The sequence below is a fragment of the Cyprinus carpio genome, chromosome B14 (genome assembly GCF_018340385.1).
Source record: "Cyprinus carpio isolate SPL01 chromosome B14, ASM1834038v1, whole genome shotgun sequence".
NCBI classification, from domain to species: domain Eukaryota; kingdom Metazoa; phylum Chordata; class Actinopteri; order Cypriniformes; family Cyprinidae; genus Cyprinus; species Cyprinus carpio.
Window position 1 is genome coordinate 9,837,924 of NC_056610.1, and position 11,927 is coordinate 9,849,850.

At 36.9% G+C, this 11,927-nt stretch overlaps 1 protein-coding gene across 1 annotated transcript; it reads left to right on the forward strand.

Moving 5' to 3' along the window:
* The first annotated feature begins 369 nt into the window (after window positions 1-369).
* nanos1 (nanos homolog 1) lies at window positions 370-3,008 on the forward strand. Its single transcript, XM_042737995.1, has one exon. The coding sequence runs from the start codon at window positions 543-545 to the stop codon at window positions 1,242-1,244; it is 702 nt and encodes a 233-aa protein (XP_042593929.1). The 5' UTR covers window positions 370-542; the 3' UTR covers window positions 1,245-3,008.
* The last annotated feature ends 8,919 nt before the right edge of the window (window positions 3,009-11,927 follow it).

The following is an 11,927-nucleotide window of genomic DNA, read 5'->3' on the forward strand; positions in this document are numbered from 1 at the left end:
TAATCAAAATGTTAAAAATGCATGCAACAAACACGCAAGATTACTTTTCTAAGTATCAAGAACATCTTCGAACACAACTGTTTCGAGTTAAAAACTAATAATAATAATAAAAATAAATAAATAAATAAATAAATAAATAAACTCTTGGACATGATTATGCGTCATTGACCCTTAGAATTAAGAAACAGAGGTAAAATATGTGATAGAATAAAGCGTAATCTCTCACTAACGAGCGCTTCTTGGTGTGTTTTGCCATCACAAAGCAGTGCCTGGTGTCATTCCACTGCAGTGAACAGTCGCTGGTCGTGCAGGAAGAAAACACGCTGTGGATCTGCTGCTCAGAAGCTTGGTTTGAAAAAGAGCCCCGCCCATCTCCTGCCTCTCCTGGAGCCTTATAACCAGATGCCTGTTCTTCAGACTCACATACCCAAGAAACGCACCGGACTTGAGCACAGTTACGAGCCCGGAGAGCAGACGTAAAGCAACCTGACGGAATATACGCGGTTCGCATTTGAGAAGCGTATTTGCTGAGCGAAGAAGACATGGATTTTCTGAACCACAACTACTTGAGCGCGCGCGCGCCCTACGATTACACCTTCAATTTTTGGAATGACTATCTCGGCCTCTCCACGCTGGTCACCAAGAACAACAAGCACAGCATCCCCCAGAGTCCCAACTCCATCACGGAGTCCCTGAAAGCCACTCTGGGCTTGGACGACAGCCCTCCGTGCCCGTGCGTAATCGCGGCCGGCGGCGACAGCGACAGCGGTGGACACCTGGACTCCTGCTGCTGCCCCCCGCCCGCCCCCATCTCCATCCTGGACCTGAAGGAGCGCTTCTCCATCCTCAGCCCCTTCCAGAACCAGAACCAGGGCACGGGAGGGCTGCTGTCCTCCTCCCAGGAGCGGGAGATGGGCATCGGAGGGAGCTTCGCAGGATTTGATCTGTTCGGCGTGGAGAGGAAGATGAGGAAACCGGTGGCGCGCAATAAGCAGGAGCCCAAGATCTGCGTCTTCTGTCGGAATAACGGCGCGCCGGAGGAGGTGTACGGCTCGCACGTCCTGAAAACCCCGGACGGGAGGGTGGTGTGCCCGATCCTGCGGGCGTACACATGCCCCCTATGCAGTGCCAACGGGGACAACGCGCATACAATAAAATACTGCCCTCTCTCCAAAGACCAGCCTGCCCAGAGAGTGCTGAAGGGAGGCAGAGCTGTGGGCGGTAAGCGAGTGAAAATCTTCTAAAAAGACTCCTATAGACTTACATGTATTGCACTGAACGATTTCTTTCAGATGACTGTTCTGATTGACTGGCTTTCCGAGTCTTAACTACTAGGCAAACAAATAAGATGATATCAATGTTTTGTTAAACGAAAAAAAAAAGAAAAAAGAAAAAAAAACTCTTATATTTTTATAGATACTTTATTTCCATAGTTTATTGCATACTTTATTCATAAAAAGCTATTTTTTTTCCTTTTCACGCATAGGTTTTAGATGTTTATTCACGATTCATAGTCACGTTTTGTGTGAGATAAGATGTTATTTTTCTTTAAAATGGGAAAACGTGAATGTTGGCACCAGAGGAGTTGCTCTTCTGTTCAACTCAAGTATTTTCTTTACTGTAAGCTAAGCTTGCACCTCGTTTTTGTCTTTAAACCAAAGTTTATTTTGCCATTAAGCGATTTTAAAGAATGTTCCTCATGTCTTCATTTATGAACTTTGGTCCCATTCCGCTCTCTCTTGAAAGTCCACTCCGCAATTTCCTGACATTTGCCAGCACGGACGCGCAGAGCAACACAATAGAGGCTCTGTTGCGCGTTCATGTTGTCAGCATAACTTCTTAATCGGCCAAATTATTTCCAAACCCACTGACAGAGCTCGGCATTTTACATTGCAGGGTCCATGTTACAGATGTTACATTACTAATATTAAGTGAATTTCCAGCAGCTCCTGAAAGCAGTGTTGCTCATTAGTGCGTATAGCATGAACGCTGTAATGTAAAGTGTGACCGCAGTCTATTCTTCTGTATGAGGTGCCCTTTCAATGTTTACACCCCTAGTAAGGGGAACACACACTGGAGAAAAAAAAGAAAAAAAAAAGTATGTCCTATGGGTGCCTCTCTTCAGCTCCATACACAGTTCACCTTCTCCAAAACATCCTGGGTGAGCAAAGGGGGAAGGGAGAGGTTTATGTCAAACAAATAAAGGGTCCACAGTGGAATATAGCACGTATGAATGTTCTTAATAAAAAAGCTTTTTGTAAAAACAATGTATTTGCCCCTTTTTGCATTATGTACAAAAATAAACCCCCCAAAAAACAAGAACAAAACAAAAAAAGGATGCAAAAATATTGTGAATGTACAATTTGACACTTGCAGGACTGCACATTTCTGACAGTTATGTTTACCAAAGGAATTCAATTTTAATGAAGTAAGGAGCATAGATTTGCTGTATTGTAAATAATTACAGAAAAATGGAAAATAATTAAGTGATGTCTATTCAGTATTTTACCATTTAAAAGTGACTTCAGAGGGAACTACCTCACCAAGATTTTGTACTTACATGTAAAATGTCAACAGCAGTTTATTAATATAGTGTACCATTTATAACAAGGGTTTCTAATAGTATTTTTGATCTTTGTATAACATAATTGTATTTTTTTTTCAGTGCATTCTACGAACGAAAGTGAAATCCCAATAAGCTCTAAGCATTGTTTGCTGATAGATAACAGCTGTACATAATTTTAATGATGATGATGATATCATGCATTTTAAGTTGTTGTTCAATGTGACGTTCTTGGTTCGTGAGAGAGAGACTGAGAATCAAATGTTGAAGACATCAGCCAATTTGCCACTTTTAACTGAGGTTTGTAATTAAATTAAAAGAGTAAAAAAAGAAACACTGTTGAATTTTCTTATTTATATTTTGTCACAATTTCCCTGTATGCTGCTGTGCAGAAATTAAAGAGATGGATTCACTAGATAAATAAACAGCTTATGAAACAGTTTAACTGGTGCTTTCATGTTGTCATCCCTGCCGATTGTGTTTAGCAGGCCTATGTGAGCCTGTGTCATTGTCACAATCAGGGTCTTTGTGAAGCCCACCTCATTCTCATCACCACTCAAGGCCTCTCTTCACCTACACAGGCCTTTCCTCTCTTAATGTTACAAAAATGAAAACAAAGAAAAGGAGAACAAAGAAGTTTCTCTGATCATTTTAAAAACCCATGAAATGAGAACTGGAGTTTTGAAGCATGTGTACTCCTACAGGCTGGAATATACTAGAAGACGTTTAAAATCTGAACAGATTTTAAAGCACTATATTCATCAAACACTTTTGTAAATGGTTACCAGAGTATTGAGCATTGTACACTAAACAACTGAGGATCACACACTACCAGGGTTTCAAATTGTTCAGAACACAACAGACTCACAAAGTCGTATTCCAGTCTTAAAGGGATAGTTCACCCAAAAAAGAAAATCCTGTCATTAATTACTCACCCTGACGTCATTCCAAACCAGTGAGACCGTCGTTCATCTTCAAAACACAAATTAAGATATTTTTGATGAAATCTGGGAGCTTTCTGACCCTCAAAGACAGCAATGCAACTTCAAGAAAGGTGGTAAGGACATCGTTAAAATAGTCCATGTGACATCAGTGGTTCAACAGTTATGTTATGAAGCAACTAGAATACTTTTTTGTGCATAAGGTAAACAAAAAAGAATGACTTTAGTCAATAATATCTTTGTCTTCCGTGCTGCTGATGCATTTGATGTGGGGGTTTTATAAAACTGCCAAAGTTTTCCATCTTAAAATCACAAAAGCACCTGAATCACGTCACCCTTGAGAGTGATGTCACCATGCAACCTCTGATCCTCTCAGAAAGGGGCGTCCATGAGAGGACAGAGGGCCTCTCTGTCAACAGGCCTGTCCACATATTTCCTTCCATCCCTCTCCCTTTTTCTCCTTTCTCGTCTCATTCAAACACACAGCTGAGACACTTCATTAAAAATGGATAAATACAAAGTGCAATAGGGATTTATATTACAGCAGACAGTTGCAGAGAAGCCCGATGGGTATGGCATCTCACACACACACACACACACACACACACACACACACACACACACACATTCGCGAACGTCTGGATAACAGCTTTTATTCCCCTGTTACTGCAGCCCATTTTCAATGCAGCAGGAGGATTTTCATAATTAAGTTAGTTCCACCATTTATACCAAGAGTCTCATATGATTTTAGCCAGAACAATGGAGAAGGAAAGATGTTTTTTATTAAAACAGAGCCTTGAACTTGTTCCCCTTTAATTTGTCTTCTACACTTTTATGGATTAATGGAAGGTTTTGCACTCATGTAATGTTTTTAATATACTCCGTGTGTGTTATTTGAGACTTGAGACCACATACCGATCATCTTAACAAGTCAAAGTAGCATTTGAACAACATTCAAATTATTCAACTCTATTAAACTTTCTTGATCTGGCTGCATGTTTGATTCTTTCAATATATTTATTATTATTATTATTATTATTCAACCATAAAAACGAGGCCTGATTAATTTTTACTCTCTTAGCTTCTGAAAACATTTAGCTCCAAACATTATTTGGACACTTAACTTACCCTTAAAAAGTATGCATATAATTTCATTACATTAAAAATAAAACTTTATCTATAAATTTGCCATTTATTTTAAAGAAAAAAACATTTAAGGTCATGGGGGGGGGGGGGGGGGTAATGGAAGTAGCAACAGTTTTCTTTATTTTGATGTACATTTGAGTGAAATAAAAAAATAATAATAAAAAATAGGAATTTGGTTCCACTGGTCATTGATTGGATGGAAGCAGACCTGAATATGAGATTGCAGTAAACTGTAAGAAAAGGAGCAGGGTTTAAGTCTAATAAATAACTGAAAATGTCTAATTTCACCAGAAGACTGAGATATTTTGATTAAACACATGCATGGAAAAATCGTACACAATGAAATGAATAACATGCATTTAGAAAATATATTTCATATCAAATTTAACAAAAATGGTTTGTTGGATAAAAAAACAAAAACAAAAAAAAACATACATATTGTTCAAAAACTCTTTTGAGACAAAGAACTGATTTCTCTCATGAAAAAATAAAATAAAATAAAATAAAATAAAATAAAATAAAATAAAATTGCAAAACATGGCTAAAGTTACATTTATTCTCCCTACAGTTATTGCAAAACATGGCTAAAGTTACATTTATTCTAAGAAACTCTCAAAAGCATTTGTTTACATTCATGCATTTTTAATTGCGGCTCCACATAAAATGTCTCCAAATGGCTTTTGGAGCCATTGTAACTCTCACATTCAGTATTTCAGAAAAGTAGTCTAACAGATGGGACAGTATCTATCACAGCAGTGTGAAGACAGGACCCTCAACCCCATAGTACAGTAAAAGGGAAGTGATGTGACCCCATTCACAAGGAACAACTTTGAAAAAGTCAGGTGTATTTCACACAAAACCAGCTTTGACAGGACCTCCTAACCTGGTGGAAGTGCAAACGGTTGAACATGGTAATCAGGGGTGTGACCTCCGTGCTAACCGGGTCTGTCTGCATGGTATCCGGCCCTGCTTGAGCGTCCCGGGCTCTCTTAGACTTGGCTGCGGGCCAGCCAGATGCACTCTGCCCTCATACTGCACTGCTGTCTCCCGTCAAACGGAAACTTCCAGGGCTTTGAACAGAATGGAAACATATGTCGGGATCACATGACCGCGCTCGCTTCTGAGGCCTACAGCGGCTGCATATATGTGGCTGATGTTTTGGATCAGGTTTGAGATCTCGCTCCAATAATTTTTTGGGTGGATGAGCTTGGTTTTAAAGCTCGGTTCGAGCCAGTTTCTAGGGCACAGGGGTTAACTAGACTTCCTCTGCTTCTTTCTGAGATTAAAGCACATAGCTGTCATAACCTATTTCAGCAGCCACTGAGCTGACGTTTTGCTATACGGTATAACACAATAACAGGAATTCTTCTTCAGGAGGAAAGGTCTCTGCGGTCTTTAAGTCAGAATGCTTTAACTTGAACTCTTAAATAACTAAAATGAGTTTTCCTCTCAGTGGCCACCAAATGATTTCCCATGAGTCTTCATTTCAATCTGCGGTCGCAAATACACAACAAATGAGGTGACCCGTGATCCACGGAGCCAAAGCCTCTGCAAGCTTCTACAACTTTCAAAATCATTCTATGTTGCGTTGTAGTTTTTCCAGAAAGTTGTCAACACACACAGTGATGACAGTGTGATTACTTCTGGAAGGTCATGTAACTAACTAGTCAAGCAGATTTAGCATGTATCTGCAATTTAAATGCATTGTTTTGTGAGTTGCGTGGATGTAGAGTGAAATAGGATAGAATAGGATCATGTGACCCTGGCAAAAGTCAGACTTGTGGTCACTTCTCCTCTGATTTGGCGGGCTAGCTGCTGGCTGATGGAGCGAAGGCATTGAAGGAAAGAAGAAAAGTTAGTAAAACAAAGAAATGAGAGTAAAATTTTTTTTTTTAAAGATGTTTTTGAAAGAAGTCTTTTATGCTCATGAAAGCTTCATTTATTTAATGAAAAATACAGTAAAGCATGCAATATTGTGAAATATTATTAGAATTTAAATTATATGTTTTCTGTTTCTATAATTTATTCCTCTGATGGCAAAGCTAAATTTTAAGCAGCTACCTGTATTTCTCCAGTCAGCAGTGATATAATTCTTATTATTATTATCAGCACTGAAAACAGTTGTGTTGCTTTACTTTTAGTACTTTTTTCAGGATTATTTGATGAACAAAAAACTTGAAAAGGACAGCATGTATTTGAAACGTATCTTTTGCAACATTATATTTCTTTGCTGTAATTTAATGTTTCCTGCTGAATAAAAGTGTTCATTTCAAATTTAAACAAATACAGAAGTAATATATATATATATAATATATTATATATATATATTTGTAAATAATATAGTTGAATTCATTCTGATCAATTCTGAAAAAGTCACTGTAACTAGACAGCAAGACTGAACTGTTGTATTGCAATTCCTGCAGGGGGCGTCCCAGAGATTCAGCACACTGGCAAGTAAAAATCCATCAGAAACACCCCATCCCCCCCCACCCCCACAACATACATACACACACACACACACACATATACACACATATACACACACATATATATATACATATACACACACCTACATATATATATATATACATATATAAAACTTCAGTTTTAGGCAGTCAATAAAGAGGAATTAAAGGAATAAATTGAATGGATTATGAGATCAGGAGCCCATACGTGTGTGTGTAAGTGTGTGTGTGTGTGTGTGTGTGTGTGTGTGTGTGTGTGTGTGTGTGTGTGTGTGTGTGTGTGTGTGTGTGTGTGTGTGTGTGTGTGTGTGTGTGTGTGTGTGTGTATGCCATTGAAATCTTTTTCTTTTTGTGTAGCTCTGCTTTTGATTCCAATCACCTGTGGCCTGCCGTAATAGCAGACGAATCAGTGGTAAATACATATTTCTGCTTTGATGTTTGGCTACAATGAGGCCCGGCTCGTACATCTTGTTCAAGAGCAATCAGATGCCTTCCAGGTTCATTATCAAACAGAAAGCCTAAATATCACACTACCACCCATTAGACACTAATGACGCTTGGCAAAACAAGAATGACTGTGTCTCTGGTTTCTGTTTGTGTCCCTTTTTCAAATGCTAGATTTATCTTCCAGCAAGCAAAAAACATCAATCTAATCGCTAGAAAGAAGTAATGATACACTTCTTCTCATAAAGTCACAAGATTCAAGTTCATGTCACTAACAGACAAGTTGAGCCTGTAATATGGTTAGGAGTTTGTTCAAATCACTAATGCTAAGTACTGTATGCACAATAGTTATAGTGTTTAGAAATGGTTTAATATTTAAGTACAATATAACTAATTACAGTTCGATGTCTCTTTCCAGTCTTATGTAACTTGTGCTAATGAAGAGCTTAACTCAATGTTTGATTCTCTCTCACTGTGCAGATGCTTAAAACACTATCTGGTTTCAGTACATGTTAAACTCAGTCAATTTTCATAGTTTATTTATACTGGTCCCTCCTTTTCTTTAAAAAAAAGAGAGTTACAGTGAGACACTTACAATGAAAGTCAATGGGGTCAATTCCATTTTAAACAAATAAAGAAATAATAATAAAAAAAAAAACTTTAAAATACTCACTGTTTCAACAGAATAGCCACAAGATGCAATTAATGTGATTATAATCGTAAAATAAAAATTATATCAAAGTTTACAGCTTCACTACCCTGAAAAAAACAGCTCATAAATGAGCTGTACAATTAAAATGAACAAAAAAATGACTTTATAGTCAAATAATACACTGTTTTAACAAAGGAATTAATGTAATATAATCTAACAGGAAAATAAAAAAGAAAGAAAGAAAACGAGGGCCACTTTTGTGGTAATCAAATTGTTTTGAGCCTCGTAACCTATATTTATTAACTTGTATTGAATCCAGAATCTTCCTTTAAATAGAAGTTGAGGTTCTTTTGCTGGACTATATTACTTTTGGTCACTGGATTCTGGAATGTTCCCACCGAGAGAACGAAAACTGCGATCCCATGTGGTTGTGGTTTGGGCTCTGGGTTGATCGCTGAGGATGGAGGAAATTACTGCAGCTTCCTGCAATATGGTGCCACCAGGTACACTGAACACACACACACACACACACACACACACACACACACGGTAATAAATATAGTTTATGTGTAAGTTAAATGAAGTCTTCAAGTAGAGCACACAAACCACACACACGCATTCAGCATAACTGAACAGAACAGCCTTGAAAACACACACAAACAGAAGCACACAGTGCGGAAACACACACTTCCCACATAATTGTACCTTGTGCAGGCTGCAAGAGCACATCACTGATATACTCGCAAAAATGTCTTTCTTACTGTGCCTTCAGTGAAACTAACACACCCACACACACATACTTTTTTGGATTTGTAATGGTATGGTAATGGGTTTTATATTGTTCTACTTTGGTACTGTTCTTTGTGAGCCTGGGTAAAATAATTTGCATGAATAAATTTGCATTAATGTTCTTAGCGGATACTTTTTTACCAAAGCCGCTTACAATAAAACACACAAATCATGTTAACTACCTAGTTCCACAACAAAAAGCTAAGAATACAGAAAGCTTAATAAGACAGGCCTTAAATAGCAATGAGAAGACTATTACAACCTCAGATTTCCTAACATCAGACTGATGATCATCCAGTTTTTCACTCAATAAATATGCAGCCAGGATGCTGTTGATTATGAAGTACATGAATTGAATCACATCTATAAATTTACCAGTAGATTCATGCGGTTTTGAACGTTAGCAGCCTTGCAGTTGACTTGGGTTTTTAGAAAATCCGTCACATTGGATTCAAAGATGGAGCTCTCCTGCCCTCTAGTGTTACTTTTGGGGTAAGATCAAATACATAGGGCTAGTGAAGACCACATTGAAAATCTATGTCCTCTATAAAAATGTAAGTAAAGAGTTTTAAGATTTTGAAATATCCAAAATATAAATATTTAAAGCTATGAGGTAAAATAAAAGAGTACAAAATATGATTCAGCACAACCTCTAGGTCACTAAACAAATGTATGACGTTGATAATATAAACAGACACCCAGGTGTTCTTGCTTTCCTTGAAATGTTTCCTGTTCTCTGAATCATTCATAAATTATGTTAAGCAACACGGATCATCAGGTTTTGCACACAAACTTGTGGAGTCCATGCCAGCTCCAGCCTTGCAAAACTAAATAAATAAATAATAATGCATTCTGAAAAAATCTAATTTAAACTCAGTTAAACTGCAAATGATTATACTGACAATAAAATGTATATATAGACCTAACCATAGTCAGAAAATGTATATATAGGCCTAACTATATTCACTGTACTCAGTGCATGGCAATGAAAGCTTGACTGTACATCAACTCATGTAACAGCAGATGTCACTGTTGCCCAAAGTCTTACAAAAGACTCCCATATTTAAGACTGAAACACCTTTTTCATTCGGATTAAACGTCCTAATATACATCATTCATAATAGTTCTTCTGTCAAGGAAATTTTTATTGCTAAATCAGGATTCATTTTAATGAATTTAAGTCCATTGAAACCCTGCAACTAGAAACATCTTAGAATTTAAAGCATCCTCGGCGTCATGCACCTGTCGAGATCCGCAGGTAGAACGCAAACCTGAATTATTGTGGTCAAATTAAGGGGGAACAATAATGGATAATCCAATAATATTTACCTCCTGTATTTACTTATTATAACATTTTCAGGAACATTATTATGCGGATTGTTGATTATATTTACAGCGGCGTTTCGTGATCAAAGTTCCGAATAACATTCCGTTCCTCTCGCGATAACATACTTCTGACGTCAGGCACAATGATTGGCGAGAATTGGAGAATATTTGAAAAGTGACGGATAGTTAGGCTACATGGTAAGTTAATTTGCCTACAGACTAAACTAGAAATCGAGTCAAACGTTAAAAACTGGTTAACTGCTGGTTAAGTCATGAACCCTTGTGGTGTCATTAAAACCGACCAAACACAGAAAACGCTATGACAACAATTTACTGTAACTTTTGGCCCATATCCACCATACTAACAGAAGGTAAATACATGATTACTTACAGAAATTATTTTTGAAATATGCCTAATGTAATAATACATAATAGGCTACTGGGTGATTCTGTTAGTCAGTCATGGCACGTGCAAATTATATTTCTGGATTACACCCATTATTACAGATTACAGTCCATTGTATAACTGGCCGTTTACTTAGGAAATTTGTTTTAGCCTATAAGGAAGATGGTAGCTAAAACAATTATAGTTCCAATAAACATAAAATATTTCTGTGTTTATTTTTATGTCGCTGTATAGGCCAAAGCCGGATAGTGTACAGTCAGTTGATCAGTACATCCACTCGTAGAAAAATAACCTCTTCATTCAGGGTCCAGAAGCTCTTTAATATTTTATTTTATTTTATTGTATTTTTTTTTTTTTTTTTATGCAATGTTGACCGGCAAATGCACTCTAACTGTTGATTTAGTGTGTATTTGCAAACACCAAGACCTAGCTGCTATATTTGAATGAATTCTCAGGAGAATGTTGTTGAATGTGCACTTTCTTTCTTTCTTTGAAACAGGCTTCTTGTTGTTTACAATTAGGCTAGTTGAAGTATTTGACATAAATGGATGTTGGCATAAACTGTTAAATATTATGCTTTCTTAATTTACTTTTAATTAAAAATTATTTAATGCAGCACAATTGTTGAACATTTTGTCATAATTTAATTTAAGTGTGTGCCATCGATTTAAATGTGTAAATTACATGCTTAATCAATTTTAGTTTTTTTTTTTTTTTTTTTTTTTTTTTTTTTGCATTAACTGAATTTTGGTAGTAGATTTCTAGTTCCCAGCATGCTTTCTTTCAGATTGTATATGGCGACTAAATATTGTAAAAATGTGTTTTTTCCCAAGGTGAATATAAGGGGAGATTTGTTTGTTTAGTGGTTTGTTAATTTGGGATTGAAAAGGTTTCTGTCATGTTTTCATATCAAGTTTTGCGAGTTACCATTCTGGTTAGGTCTGGATTAGGCAAAATACAGATAAATAGATAAAGACCATTAATTATGTTTTTATGTGATTTTATTTAAAAACTAAAAAATGTTCACAAAGGAGTGCAAGTGTTTTTAAAACACCTGACATAGTGCCATTCATTCACATTTGATAAAGTTTGCAAAGATTTATTATAACCTGTGCAAGTATTCACTCAGTTGTTTTAAGTGCTTACAGATTTGTTCTGTTGTGCAGAGAATACGAAATATTGGACATTTCAGGGA

Coding starts and splice junctions, on each gene's coding strand:
- nanos1 (XM_042737995.1), top strand. CDS start 543: ATGGATTTTCTGAACCACAACTACTTGAGCGCGCGCGCGCCCTACGAT.